This window comes from Rhinolophus ferrumequinum, chromosome 14 (assembly GCF_004115265.2).
Source record: "Rhinolophus ferrumequinum isolate MPI-CBG mRhiFer1 chromosome 14, mRhiFer1_v1.p, whole genome shotgun sequence".
Taxonomy (NCBI): domain Eukaryota; kingdom Metazoa; phylum Chordata; class Mammalia; order Chiroptera; family Rhinolophidae; genus Rhinolophus; species Rhinolophus ferrumequinum.
In genome coordinates, this window is record NC_046297.1 from 24,380,643 (window position 1) to 24,395,087 (window position 14,445).

The following is a 14,445-nucleotide window of genomic DNA, read 5'->3' on the forward strand; positions in this document are numbered from 1 at the left end:
AAGTGGGGAAGAAAAAAAAAGAAAAACTGAATGTAACTAATAAAGCTAAATATATACTGAATCTGTTACCCAACAATTTCACTCTTGAGAATACAATGGAAATAAGAGCTTATGTTTATCAATAGACATGAATAAGAATGTTCATATTAGCACTATTCATAATAGCCCCCACTGGAAGCAACTCAAATGTCCTTCAGTAGTGGAATGAATAAATGACTATGGTGTATTCACACAAAGGAACACTGGAAAGCATTGAAAAATCACAATACATGCAACAGCAATGAATAATCTCAAAAACATAATGCTGAGCTAAAGAATCAGATGAAAAGAATATGTACTGTATATGAGGTTCAAAAACAAGTCCAACTAAAATATGGTTTGAGAAATTATAAGAGTGGTTACCTGTGGGAGTACTGACTGGGAGGAAACAAGAGGGATATGGGCTGAAAATATCCTGTATCTTGATTTAGAGCAGTGATGAGTGATGTTCCCCCTCATCCCCCTGCCCCTGGAAATATTTGGCAATGTCTGGAGACATTTTTGGTTGTGACATCTAGGGAGCGGTGTTACTGGCATCTAGTAGGTAAAGGACAGTGATGCTGCTAAATGTCCTACAATGTGTAGGGCAGTCCCCACAACAAGGAGGTATTCAATTCAAAATGTCAATACTGCTGAGCTTGAGAAATCCTGCTCTAGATGATGGTTACATAGGGGTGTACTTACTCAAAGTTTATTAAGCTGTACACTTCACATGTACACACTTTACTATAAATTATAACTCAAATAAACAAAGTTAAAAGCAGAATGTCACAAAAATGCCTATAGCTCCTCACTGAAATTTAACAAACTTACGTAGAAACTTTATTTCAGTTTTATAAATATTCTAATTTATTAAAGAGTCCTAATGACCTGAATTTGCCACAATTACATTGTCAGGAAGAAAAGAACTCTTTATGTACAGTCCCCATTAAATGCAGAGGAGTATCTATACCTTTCCAAATAGCAGAAGATGTATGAATTAGTATCTGGTTATCACTAGAAATGGATATTTGTAGAAACACAATAAAGGTATTTGGTAAAGTCCACAAATCTGGGATTCTCTTGGGGCCATCAGAAGATAAATAGAGAAAAATATACATGTGCTTTTAAACAGTAGTCTAATCTTTGTTCCAAGGATAATAACTTCTTGTCAGTAATTATCAACAAATTAGAAAATCTACTAGTTTCTTAAATCTCATTATCACCCCACCCTGAGATACAAGTCTTACAAGATGGGGTGAGAAATAGTTTGCATCATTCTTTCCACTATCTTTCATAAATGGAACAGCTAATATAAGCCTGTGTTGATCCGGCCAATGGCCCTAAAAGAGTCAGAAGTTCTGGATGTTTTAGCCTTAGAATAATGGCACCACAAACTTATGGTTCTAGCTCTTGAGCAAGTACTGTTCAGTTAGCACCAGAGGTGAGAAGGGCACACATGCAGACAAACCAGAGAACAAGGCATTCTCCTGTACTTCACTGTTGGGCTGAGGTGCACATTGTACAACCCAGGCCCTCAGGAAATTGAACTGCTAGGTAGCTTTGCATGAGATGCCTTTGTCTAACATTTAAATACTAACATATACTTACAATTTAGAGTAAAATTAAATAATAACTAGAAACCAAGCACTTCAAAAACAGAAAGGTTAACTGGCTTTAATAATCATTAAAATAACTCAAGTAAAACATCAGAGTTGGGCAATAGAGCATCTTACTCATATTTCACAAATGATTCGCTATGCAAATAGCTAGATCACATCTAATCACTTGGATTACAATCAAGGTAATTTATTCTATGCATTTATAATCATGTAATATTACTCGGAGCACTCAAGTCACATCAAACTTTGTGAATGGCTGCTACAAAAGCACATTCAACCATGCTATGAACTGACGCACCCCATGCAGCAGTTGTCTAAACTCTAGAGCTGCTCAAGGTAACATCAGGGAGCATCTCAGATAATGCCAACTACTCAGTGACTCACACACATTGTACTAAATGCTGAGCTCTGACTCAGAGTGAACCCTATTAGTTGCTGACTGACACTATACGTATTTGAATAGAAGCTCACATTGTGAGTCACCTTGTAGTGTACTGACAACCAATCCACAATATTCCCAGTTGGACAGTAATTCACACTATAATCATATTGGGGCCTGACTTAACACATGTGATTTCCAAACTAAGTTCTGCTGAACTGGCTTGGGAGCATGCTAGAAAGTCACTCCCTGCTTACTGCCCTGTATTTCTGTCTAAGAACATGTGGTAGGTATACACAGATTCAAAGTCAAGGATAAGATATCTAGCTCACGCCCTGGAGAGAAACATGGTTTCCTTCTTCAAAGATGCAGGCACAGTTCCTAGAAATGCTTTCCCTGGAAGACACACCATTCCTATAAATAACTTTGCAAGGCCAGATGCTCACTTGAAAGTTCCATGTAATTCCTAAACTGCTCATGTGAGGCCTGGACCTTTAAGCCACTAGCTGCATCTGTCAGTGGAAGGTGAATGTCACTGCCACGTGTAGAAATGAAAGAAGAGTAGGATTTTAGAAACTGATATTCAGGCACCTGGAATGAAAACAGTAACCAGGCTATTGCTCTAAAATAAGAAAGATTCCCCCCCCCCTCTTTTATTCTTACTTGTCCACAAAATCTGGAATAATAAAATCTCCTTCTGTGTAATTTTGAAGGCCTTTCCTAAAAAGCTCTCTGATTGGAAAAACCTGCAAAACCAGCAGGAAGGAGATTTTAAGAATTTAGGAAAAGCTCAAAAATGATTTCTAATGTTAAACTGCTACAAGGGATTAATAGAATGTGCAGCCAAATGTTTAGTTCAGTGATACCTTAAATTCTAATGCTGGGTCTGTCTCTATATCTGATACCTTACCGTAAGCAAGTCATGCGGTCATATCATCTGCTGTGAGGGACCATGATGAAGCTATGAGACCACATTACTGTCTGGTCTTTCTTGTGTTGACGATCACACATGCTTGTATATTTTCCCCTATATAATATCTCCTGGTTTCCATTTGTTAAAGGTTCATAAAATCTTTAGGTAAGCAGGAAATCACCAGTGTGGTGTTAAAGAGCTCCGGGGAGCAACACAGAAGACTGAATTCTAATCCTATTTCAGCCCCTATTTAGCTAGAGATCTCTGGTGGGGGTCTTTACCATCCCTGAATGTTTCCTCATGTGTAAAGTGAAGGAGGTGGAATAAGTAATGACTTTTATCATTCTAAATTCTCAATATCAAGGGTATCTTGGCTAAAACGTTTGAAATCTTAGAGAAGTTAGCATGTCTAGCACTGAAGGTAAGTTTCCACATCCTCTTAAAATTAACTCAGTACAATATTTTAATGCAGATATACATTGGATATTTTTGTGTATACCATGACCTAATATGTATCTTTAATGCATATCTGTTTTACAAAGTGAAATATGTTGAAGATTAAAGATAACTTTCTTAAAATAATGTTTGAAGCTTGTATATAAATATTTCATAATTATTTGAAATGAAAAGGGTTCAGATGATGTAGAAATGAACTGTATTTAAATTTAAATATTGACATAGAAAAAATTTACTGTTTTTCTAATTTTCATGATGGACATCTTCTATTTCAATATGTATAGACTTTATAGCACACAAAATATGCATTTTTTCCTTATCTTTTTGTATTTTGATATTTATTTGGCCAATTTAGCATCAACATAATTAATAATAATAATAATAATAATAATTTTTCTTTGGTATGTACCAGAGCTTTACTGTATTAATTTACTGAATTCTGGCAGCTATCCTACAAGGTAGGTACTTTTTTTAATCCCCAATTTGCAGATGATAAAACTAAGGCACCAAGAGGTTAAGTAACTTGCCTAAGGTCACACAACGTGGCTGGGATTTGAAACCAGACAATTAGAGAGCCCAGGAATCTTACTCGTTAGGCAATATTTCCTCTCATATGAGTTAACTGGTAAGTGATACAAAAGAGGCCACTTAATGAACAGATAAACAGGATGAGTCTGAGTAGAAAATTAGGTTATGAACAGAAACTAAGAATTTACAGATAGAGTCATTTCATTACTAATGTCTTTGCCAAGTCAGGGAGGAAATCAGACCATTTTGTGAACTCGGACCCTTATTTAGTTAATTCCACAACCTGGAACCACTAGAAGTGAAATGAAGCCAAGCCAGGTAGGGGCCCTACAACCTGCGCCCCAGAAGAGGTAGACTGACCCAAGGAGAGATTGGTGCTGCTTTCCACACCCGCGGGGCACTTCGAAGTCCCGGTGGACAAGTGACTGCTTCTGCTAGCCAGTGGGCGAGGGGAGTCCCACTCACACCCACGGTACCGGCTGCTTTTGGAATTTCCCCTCAGCTTGGTCGGGGTGGGTTAGGGTGGACAAAGAGCCATTGGCCTCTGCCAGATTCTGAGAAGCAAGGGATATGAGGAGAGATTTCCCCTCTAGCGCTCTTCTTTCGGATAGAAGCTCTGCTTCACAGTCATTCCGTTCATTCCGCCGTAGGTGGTGCGGGGTGCAGCAGGAGCACCCTGGGATCCCAGACCGCGCCCCCTCTCCTAGCTTCGAGCACTCTTCACGGCCCTGTCCCGCCTGCCGCAGGGGTCGCTCACCGGCTCTGGCTCCTCGCCAGGGTTTTCCGCGGTCGCTGGCGAGTCTGGGAGGCTGTCAACCCACTCCAGTTCCTGCACGCTGTCTCTCTGAAGGCTCTTCCCCCACCCACTCCCCGACACGGAGGATAGGCAGGTCGCAGAGCACAGGGATTCCACAATGCCCACTCCTTCCCGCCCACTCTCTCAGACGCAAGAGGGCAGCTAGGCACACAGGCCTCCCCCGCAAGCGCTCACCGCCTCCGGGCGCACAGCCTCTTCCCAGGCCCCTCCCACGTCCAGTCTCCTACAGTTGGGGGAGGGGAGTCGCCCCGCACACCGACCCCCCAAAACCCAACCCCTTCCCTGCGCGCGTTTTCTCCTTAGGTCCCTCGCCTGCCCACCTCCTACCGCCTTTCCAGTCTCCAAAGCCTGGGCACCCAGACTCCTTCCAACATCTCCAGAGCAGCTCTGTGAGTGCGGAAGAGGCAATCGCCAGTGTTTGTTAAAGAAAAATACTCACGGCGCCCGCTCAACTGCCTTTGCTAAGGCAAAGGGTGGGGGACAGTTGTGTTCATTCGGTTTTCAAGAGCGTAAATGCCGACACCAAGTCAGACTCTTCAGGGTCCGTGTGAGAGAGCCCACTCCCGGCCCTATTCCTCGGTTTCGGCGTCTGATTTGAGGTTCCGCGATTCAGGGAGTGGTCTCCTCTTCCGTTCTGCCTGAGTTCAATCTGCCCGCCTCAGGCTCCTGGCGCCTTCCTGGTCCATCTCGCTATCCATTGAGAATACCAACGTTCTCACCAGCCTGGAGTTTCCCAAATATACAGCGGGTGTCAATATGCATTTTAGGCTTTAAGGGCTGGGCTCTCGCATTCCCTACCCATTCACTGACCCTTGCCACAAAGGTTGAATCATGAGGACGCATTGGCAGACCCAATAGAAACTGATCCCCACTGAGACACCGTTACACTCTAAGCCCACACACCTCCAAAATACGCACTAATGTAAGCCGCTGGCCCCCTCGGAGGAGGCGACGGACCCGCACACGCTCTCGCCACCGCGGCGATGATGAGAACGCCAGGTCCTGCCCGGAGTGCGCGCCTGGCTTGGCCCCAGCCCAACGCCTTAAGGCGAGTTCGAGAAGGAGAGGGGTTGAGGAAGCGGGGTACTCACGATTCCACGGTCCGCGGGGCGAGCCAAAGTGGAAGCTCCCGCAGACTCGCCCCTGTTGGCCGTGCGCATGCGTCCCGTGTGTGCCTTATTTTTATTATACCAAGTACTGTCCTTTCTACGTTCTCGATTGCTCTCCTCGGCTTTCCTCTCCTTCTGGCTCTGGATCTCTTCTCTCTCCCTCTGCTCTCTCCCTCTCCCTCCCTCTACTCTGTCTCCTCCCCGCCTCCTTACTTCTTCCCCCTCCAGGCAATCCCTAGTCTCCCTTCCCTTTGGCGGCTGCGCGCTCAACTGCGGCAGGGGCTGGCGGGCGGTAGCCCCAGGCGGAACCCAATCCGCGCTCGGACTGTATCCCCCACCTCCTCTTTTAGCTCGGGATTAGGAAATACAGAGAGTGTGGGCGCGATGCAATGCGGGCGTTGAGGGCGCCTGCAGAGCCCCTTCAGCTACCCCTTCGCTCCCGCGCGCGGGGACCCAGCCAGATTCCAAAGTGCGGGAATGCGTGCTACGACTTTGTGAAAGAAGGGGGCGGAGGGAGGTGCGAGTATATTGATTGTGCGCCGCGCTCGGAGGGGGTGCTCGGTCCCCTGGAGAATCAGGCTGTGGACTGCCGGTCCTCTGGAGGGCAGTACCCCGCCTTCTCCCTTTCCCCAGGGTGCTTCTCTGAGCTCTGCTCCCGCCCCACCCTGATGCAGCAGCTGTCTCTGGCGGTCCCGCCCGCTCAGGAAAGAGATTTCTCGCCCTCTCCCAGCCAGCCCGAGCCTGAGGCCCCACCTAGTTGAGGGGCGGGAGGGGCTAACTTCCGACTCCGGAACCTGCAGAGACCCTAGGCTGCTGCCCTCCGTCCCCAGGGGAGCCCGGAATAAGGTTAGACCCAGAGGGTGGCGGAGGAAACTTGTCGCCAGCTCTGCGGGCACGAATCGCTGCATGTCGGTATAGCCCCCAGTGTGTCCTCGAGAGCGAGACGTAGTAGGACATCCTGGGACGTGAGCCGGAGCTCGGAGGGCTAAACTGAAGCTGGAAGCTGACCTGACATAAAAATAACATCACGTCATTTCCTCCTCGGCCTCTTCAGCCCGCAGAAGCCTAGAGGGCAGGGGAGTGGGCGAGCGACGAGGGGGCGGAGGCGAGTCTAGGGGTGGCTGGAACCGGGTGGGAGGAGAGCGGCATGCAGAGAGAGTTTGAGAAGCAGCCTTGGGAAGGACGAGGGTTTCCTCCGCTTCCATGGATCCTGGAAGGAAATGGCCCAAAAAGAGTAGCTTCGAGGGTCTCCTGCGGGAAGGAGGTGTCAGGCGAGTTGCCGCGACCTCCCCACCTCCTTCTGCTGGAGAGTGTCAGTGGAGGTTAGGAAGGAGCTGGGGATGCTGGCGTCCAGGTGAGGCCAGGGATGGGGCGTGATGAAGACAACGGTACTCACGAGCATGGACGAGCGCTGCCTGGCGCTGGCCTCTTCTCTAGGCAAACATCCCCCTGGGGGTCGGCCAGGCAGTGTCAGAACTGCGCCGAGATCGAGCGAGAGGGGTCCGGAAGCTTCTCGTGCCTCCCGCGAGAGTCCAGCAGCTAGCAGGGCGGGAGGCAGGAGGGAGAAGTCCGCGCACCGCTGGGGAGCTTCAGGAGGGAGTCTTCCGAGAAGGTGAGAGAAGAACCGCGCGAGGCCGGAGAGCGTGCTAGAAAGGAGGCTGAGCAGCTTCGGGGCTGCGGGCGAGTCTGGGAGCTCTGCAGGGCCAGCGGCGGGAAGGGCAAGAGGTGGGGAAGGAGAGAAACAAAACCACCATTACTGTTCGGTCCAGCTAACGACTGGAGAAAATGTGCACTTAGTACCATTTATTATAGCATTTTGAGGCATGACTTTGGGGATGCAAGGTCGGTGAGAGCAAAAGAAAAGGTCTTTGGTTAGATTCTCTCCCCCTTTCTCTCCTTCTCCCTCTTTCTTCACCCTTCCGCATCTTCCTTTTCTCCCTCCTCCTCCTCCTCCTTTTCTAACTCCCTACTCAAAGTGTGGTACTTGGATCAGCAGCTTTGCTAAATAGGAGCTTGTTAGAAACGCAGAATCTTGGATCCTACGCAGCCTATTGCGTTAGAATCTGAACATTAACATTCCCAGAGGATTCGTATGTACTCTAAATGTGAGGTGCAGTGCATAGAAGGGTCTGTGTTCACATCTCTTGATTCTTTAGAATTTGGATGTAAATCTCCTAGATCGCTTTTGCAAGTCTTGTTCTTCCTCTCCCCTTCTCATCCTCTCTCTTCCCTCAGTCCTTTCCCACCTCCCAAAGTGCCTAGAGCTCTATCTGCCAGAGGCACAGAAGGTGGATTTGATTTCTAGTTTCCATTGGGATAGGTGTCTAGGAGAGACTCGGATAGTGGGGGAAGACTGAGGGATCCCAGACCCACCTCAGGCTGGGGGGAGAAAAGGCCTGGCCGAATTGACTTTAGTTGTTTAGTTGTGCTGGGAAGGGTGCCCAGGACTGTGTTGGGTCCCTTAAGTGCACACTCTGCAGACCCTCTGTCCTCACTCCACGTGTCCATCTTATTCTCTGCAACACAGGCCTTTCCACCTTCCGCTTGTTCCTTAGGAGACCTAAGAGGCCAGGATGAAAGTACAATCCTTGCTTTCTCCCTTTCTTCCTTCCTTCTTTCCTCCCTCTCTCCCTCCCTCCCTCTTTTCCTTTCTTCCTTCCTTCCTCTTTCTTTCTTTTTCTTGGAAAGTAGAGGGAAGCCTTAGATTTCGAAGTCAGAAGACCAGGGTCCTAGATTCAGCTAACTTTGGGGAAGTCTCTTTACTCGTTAAGTTTATCAGCTTCGTTTATAAAAATCTACTCAATGGCTTTTTAAAGTCGCCTGTCTTATGCAGGCTCTCATTTTTGAGAAGCTCTTGGGGCTTCTTGGTCCACAAACATTTAGTGAAGTTACAAACTGGTACCTAACTCAGCCAATCCAAACAGCCCCCTCAAGCAAAACAAAAAGACACTTTTACTGATTGTGAAAAACAAGAGCGTCGGGTGCCAAAAAAATGAAGGCGGAGGCGGGATGGAGAGAATGAAAGGGACCGGGGTGGCTACGCGCAGGAAGGGGCGAGGCGTGGGTCGGGGTGGGGGGCGGGGGCCACTCAGCGGCTGCTCTCCAGGGTCCTGAAAGCAAAGCGGCCGCCGGCGGCCTTGTGGGCTTGGCCCTGTTCCTCCGCTTTGCAATCTCCAAGTTTTCTTTCCGCGGTGGAAGTTTTGTGAGAAGCGATTGTCAAGAGGGAGGGAGGAAACCTAGCAACCCATTCTCATTCATGAGGCCCTTTCTGGGAAGCTGCCGAGCGAGTTGGCTGATTTGTCTTTCGGTCGTCTGTATGCGTCCAAGGAGAGAGTGGAGATCAGTTTGCATTTCCGAGTAAGTTCACAGTGTTTTGCTTCCCCTCATTACCTTTTGCTGGCGAATGGGGTCGTTCTCCTACTATTTTCATTTTTCAGTTTCAGATGCTTCTCTCCCCACCCCTGCTTTCTGGCATAGTGTGTTTATTTTAGCGGTTAGAGGTGGGAGCTTGGGAGACTCCCGGAGATGCGCCAACAGCTTACTGCAGGGGGAAATGTGCGATTTGGAAAGCGCTCAGAGCTGGATTTGGCGCCCAGCGTTTTTCTAGCTGGGGAGGAGAACAGCGGACGCCTCCCCCTGGCTGGGGTTTGAAGTGGGGACTCACCCGGGGGCCAAGTGGGCTCAGCCGCCTCGGAGCTGCTGGACCTGGGCGAGTAGCCGTTAACCCGGTGCACACCTGCAGGGGGCTACAGTCCAGCGACCGCAAGAACCTTAGGAACACGATCACCGAAGTCCGGACTCTGTACTAAGGAAATCAAGAGAGAATTGGCTCGGTCTCCCGCCACCCAGAGCTTGACAAAGCCCACCCACACTACCTTCCGGACCGGCCTTCACGCAAAGGCTTGAACAAAGCGGAAAACACTGAAAGTGAGTCGCAGACACACTTCTGCGACGCACGCCCCATTTCTAGGGGCCTGAAGGAAGCTTTGTGGATCTTTCGTGGGTCCCAGAATTTGTGTCCCCAGGTCCTGTTTTCAAATGGTTTTGCGAGAATGTGTGAACCTGTAATCTGACTCCTCTCTCTTCTCCTCTCGCCCCAACCCTTCTTCCGAAGTCATTTGCACGCCCCTTCCCCCGGTATGCTTCATTAGGCATTTTGCTTCGGTCCTGTGCTTCAAGACAGAGACTCTTGTGAGGGAAATAGTGGAAATGTTCAGGCAGAATTAAAAGTCCCAATCTCAATCCCAGAAACGCAAAGCCTGGGCTCCTTTGCTCCTTTGGAGACAGACCTTTCACCCTTCCCTAGGTTGGTCTTTTTCCTCCGGATCTGCATCCCCTCCCAATTCTGGCTCTAGTTAGCGGGGGTGTGCTGAAATTCCTTTGGCCCTTCTGACAAGCGCAGAGCTAGGTAGTATCAATGTAGCCACAACATTCCTTCTGAGAAAACTTAATCTGAGGAAAGACCCTCAACTGCCGTAGTGCTGATCACTCCAGAGAGTCCTGTCTTCCTTTCAGGCCAGATTCTAGATGACAGTCTGAGTGTTTCAAAAACACCAGCCACAAAAGGAAATCATCTTGGAATCTGTGTTCCTGAAAGTGCTGCTCCTTAGGAATCAAGTGACTTAGGGAATACTTCATTCTGATGGATTGTCCACATCCCTAATTAATCATGTTGGCTGGCTATTGCACCATGCGGAGGAGAAAATCACAATACCCCAAATCAATACAAAGTCTCACCCTTTGTATTGCAAATTTTCATTCAGCCCTAAATAGTAACATTCATAAGGGAAACATCCATAGCAGAATTAAACTGTTTTTTAACCTCAAATTTCTGAAAGCCTTTAGAAATAAAAATCACAGTTAGAATGGAATTTGAAATTAGATTTAATTTTATGAGATGACCTATTTTTTCCTGAACTTTGTTTTTAAAATCATAATTGCTGTGATTTAGCCATAGTATACATTTTTATTTTCTGTTAATTGGAAAAATACTTCTTCCACTTGATCTAAGAATCTAAATGCCAGTGATTGAAAACTATAAAGTCAAATCTTTGCTTGTCATTTTGTGTTGGAAAGCAACAACATTAAATAAACCAAACAGACTATGGATATTAGAGTCACAGGTTAATATTAATTTGAGGCCAACCAAACTATTGATAACATGTTTCTATTAAGGTTCACTTAGAATCTCAATGCTCCTCGTGAAAGTACAACTGTTTAAAAGAATATCTGCGCAGCTTGTAATTAGTTCTGACTTCATTTTTAAAAATAACTTTTTAAGCGTATTTTGCCTGGGGCTTATATGGAGGCGTCATTAGGAGATGTTGTATGACAGAGCAATGATAATGAGGAAGGTGGGGCTAATAACAGAAGTGGACTGCTACTTTGAGGGCTACTTTGCTGACAAGTATGTCTAGGGAAGGAAACACTTGCAGGCTCTGTCTGCTCTGTTCTTACAGAGATAATTGGGCTCTCTGCCTCACTTGGTATTGCTACCAAGTGAGGGGCTTAGGATAAGAAGTGGGTCTTTATTTGCATATATCCATATATTTATTTGAATTATACCCAAAACTGAACTCTTGATTTTTCTCTACAAACTTCCTCCTTCTGCAGTCTTTGCCATCTCAGTGAATGGCAACTTGATTATTTTTCTTCAAGTCAAAAACATTGGAGCATCCCCGACTCCTCTCTTTTTCACACTTCAGTCAAGTCCAACCATTTCCCATATTCACAGCTACCACCCTGTTTTATATGCTGAATTTGGTATCCCCCAAATTTATATGTTGAAGTGATAACCCTCAGTACTTCATAATATGATCATATTTGGAAACGGGGTTGTTATAGATGTAATTAGTTAAGATGAGATCATGCTGGAGTAGAACCGGCACCTAATCTAATGACTGGTATCCTTATACATAAAAAGGGGAAATTTAAACACATACTATACACAGAGAGAATGCCATGTGAAGATGAAGGCAGAGGTCAGAGTGATGTGTCTACAGGCCAAGGGATACCAAAGATTGCTAGGAAACCACCAGAAGTTAGAAAAAAGCATGGAACAGATTTTCCCTCAGAAGGTATTTGGCCACAAGACTGAAACATAGAAACCCCAAGTTTCCAAGTTGCTGGCTTGCCCTGCAGATTTCAGACTTTCCAGCCTCCACAATTGCATAAGTTAATCTCCTTCATCTCTTTCTCCTCCCTTCCTTTCTTTCTTTTTTTCCTTCCTTCCTTCCTTCCTTCCTTCCTTCCTTCCTTCCTTCCTTCCTTCCTTCCTTCCTTCCTTCCTTCCTTTCTTCTTTCATCTATCTATCTATATCACGTATATATCCTACCAGTTCTGATTCTTTGGAGAACCTTGACTAACACACCCTGGTACAGGTCTTATCTTTCACCTGTACTATTGGAATAGGCCCCTAACTAATATTTCTATTTCCTCTTTGCCTCATTCTCCCTTGTAGTATAGTCTCAATACTGAAGCCAGAGTTATTCTTCAAAATGTAGGTCAGATGATGTCACTCTGCAACTTCAAACTTTCTACTGACTTCTTATTTCAGAGTTAAATCCAAAGTCCTTACACTGGCCATCAAGGCACTACATGAATGATCCCACCCTACCTCTAAGATTTCCTTTTCCTGTACAGCTATTTCTACAATACTGATTTTCCATAGCACTTATTGCCATCTGACATACTATATATTCACTTGTTTATTTATGTGATTTTGTTCATTGCTATATCAATAGTGTCTACAGCAGTGTGCTCAATAAAATTGAGCACAAAGTGCTCAATAAAATTTTTTTTGGAGAAATGAATTAAAAAACAGACTCAAATATAACTCAATCATAAAAAGGAATGGAATTCTGATATATGTTACAACATGGAAGAACCTTGAAAACATGCTAAGTGAAAAAAGCCAGGCACAAAGAATAGATGTTGTAGGATTCTATTTACATGAGGTACCAAAATTAGGCAAATTCATACAGGTAGAAAGTAGAATAATGGTTGCCAGGGGCTGGAGGTAGAGGATAATGGGAAGTTATTGTTTAACGGATACAGAATGATTGGATTGATGAAAAAGTTCTGGAAATAGATGGCGTTGTTGGTTACACAACCTTGTGAATGTATTTAATGCTACCGAATTATACTTAAAAATGGTTAAAATGGTAAGTTTTATATTATTTACATTTTACCACAATTAAATATGACACTTAAAGATGTGAGCTGTGAAAAATTATTATAATGTTATTGACTATATTCCCTATGCTGCACATTACATCCCCATGGGTTATTCTATAACTGAAAGTTTTTACCTCTTATTCCTTTTCACCTTTTCACCCATTCCTCTATCCCCTCCCCTCTAACAACCATCAGTTTATTCTCTGCATTTGAATCTCTTTCTGTTTGTTTTGTTTGTTCATTTGTTTTTGTTTTTTTAGATTCCATGTATAAGTGAAATCATATGGTATTTGTCTTTCTCTGTCTCTGTAGGTCCATCCTTGTCACAAATGGCAAGATTTAATTTTTTTATTAATGAATAATATTCCATTTCATATATATATATATATATATATATATATATATATATATATATATATATATATATATCAGAGCTTTTTTATCCATACATCTATCAGTAGACAATAGATGCTTCCATGTCTTGGCTATTGGAAATAATGCCTCAATGAACATAAGGGTGCATATATCTTTCTTGAGTTAGTGTTTTCTTTTTCTTTAGGTAAATACCCAGAAGTGGAATTGTCGGGTCACATGGTAGTTTCAATTTTATGTTTTTGAGGAATATTCAAATCTGTGTTCTTTCTTCTGTAATATTCTATACCTCCAGAGATCAGGAAGGGAATTATTACCACATAAAATATCAGAAAATTGAAAATTTCAAAATTCATATTTGAAATTCAGTGATGTTGTTGGGGGATCTCCAGCGCTATAAAAATTGCATATGTCCAAACTACTATATATTTTTTTGTCATGAAGGCTTTCAATTAAAAAAAAGTTTGTATATATATTCTTTTCTTGTTTCTTTACCAAACAAGCTATTCCTAGGGAATAGTAGGCAGTACCTTAACAAAAATCCCCATTACATTTTGCATATTTATCTTTATCATAAAAATAATTGACTTTTTTTACTCTGATGTACAAACATTTACAAAATGTTCTCATATAAGTTATTTCACTAATCATTGTCCCTGGCCCTACCCTCAGCTTTTAATGAGGAAACTGCAGACCAGTAAGGTTAGATGATTTCTGTCAGGACTAGTAAGGAGAAGAACTAGTAAGGAGAAGACCACCAACCTATGCCTCCTGACTGTGATGCTTCATGACCCCACATCCAAGAGACTGGATCATTATTTACTGATGCAGATGACTATAAGTGATGACAGTGATACTGTTGACTCATATTCCTAATGCCTATGGTAATTTCTAGTTGTCATTAAGTACCTTTAACCACATTAATTCTCTTAGACAAAAATTACAATTTCTCATTCTTCTCATAGTCAGCATGTAATGAGAATTCTATGACTTGTTATTATTCCAAACTTCCACTGGAGATTAAATTACTGACTTCAACTCTATGGGTACTACT

At 44.4% G+C, this 14,445-nt stretch overlaps 1 protein-coding gene across 3 annotated transcripts in view; it reads right to left on the minus strand.

Moving 5' to 3' along the window:
* Positions 1–14,445, minus strand: part of RGS20 (regulator of G protein signaling 20) — a 139,799-nt gene that overhangs the window by 87,786 nt on the left and 37,568 nt on the right. The window contains exon 3 of one of the 3 annotated variants that reach the window (XM_033126482.1): positions 7,239–7,545. In XM_033126482.1, coding sequence (XP_032982373.1) covers positions 7,239–7,545 — 307 coding nt within the window. Of the gene's footprint in view, positions 1–5,172; positions 5,290–5,824; positions 5,989–7,238; positions 7,546–14,445 lie in introns of those variants that run through there. The other 2 variants (XM_033126483.1, XM_033126484.1) reach the window with 2 other exon arrangements.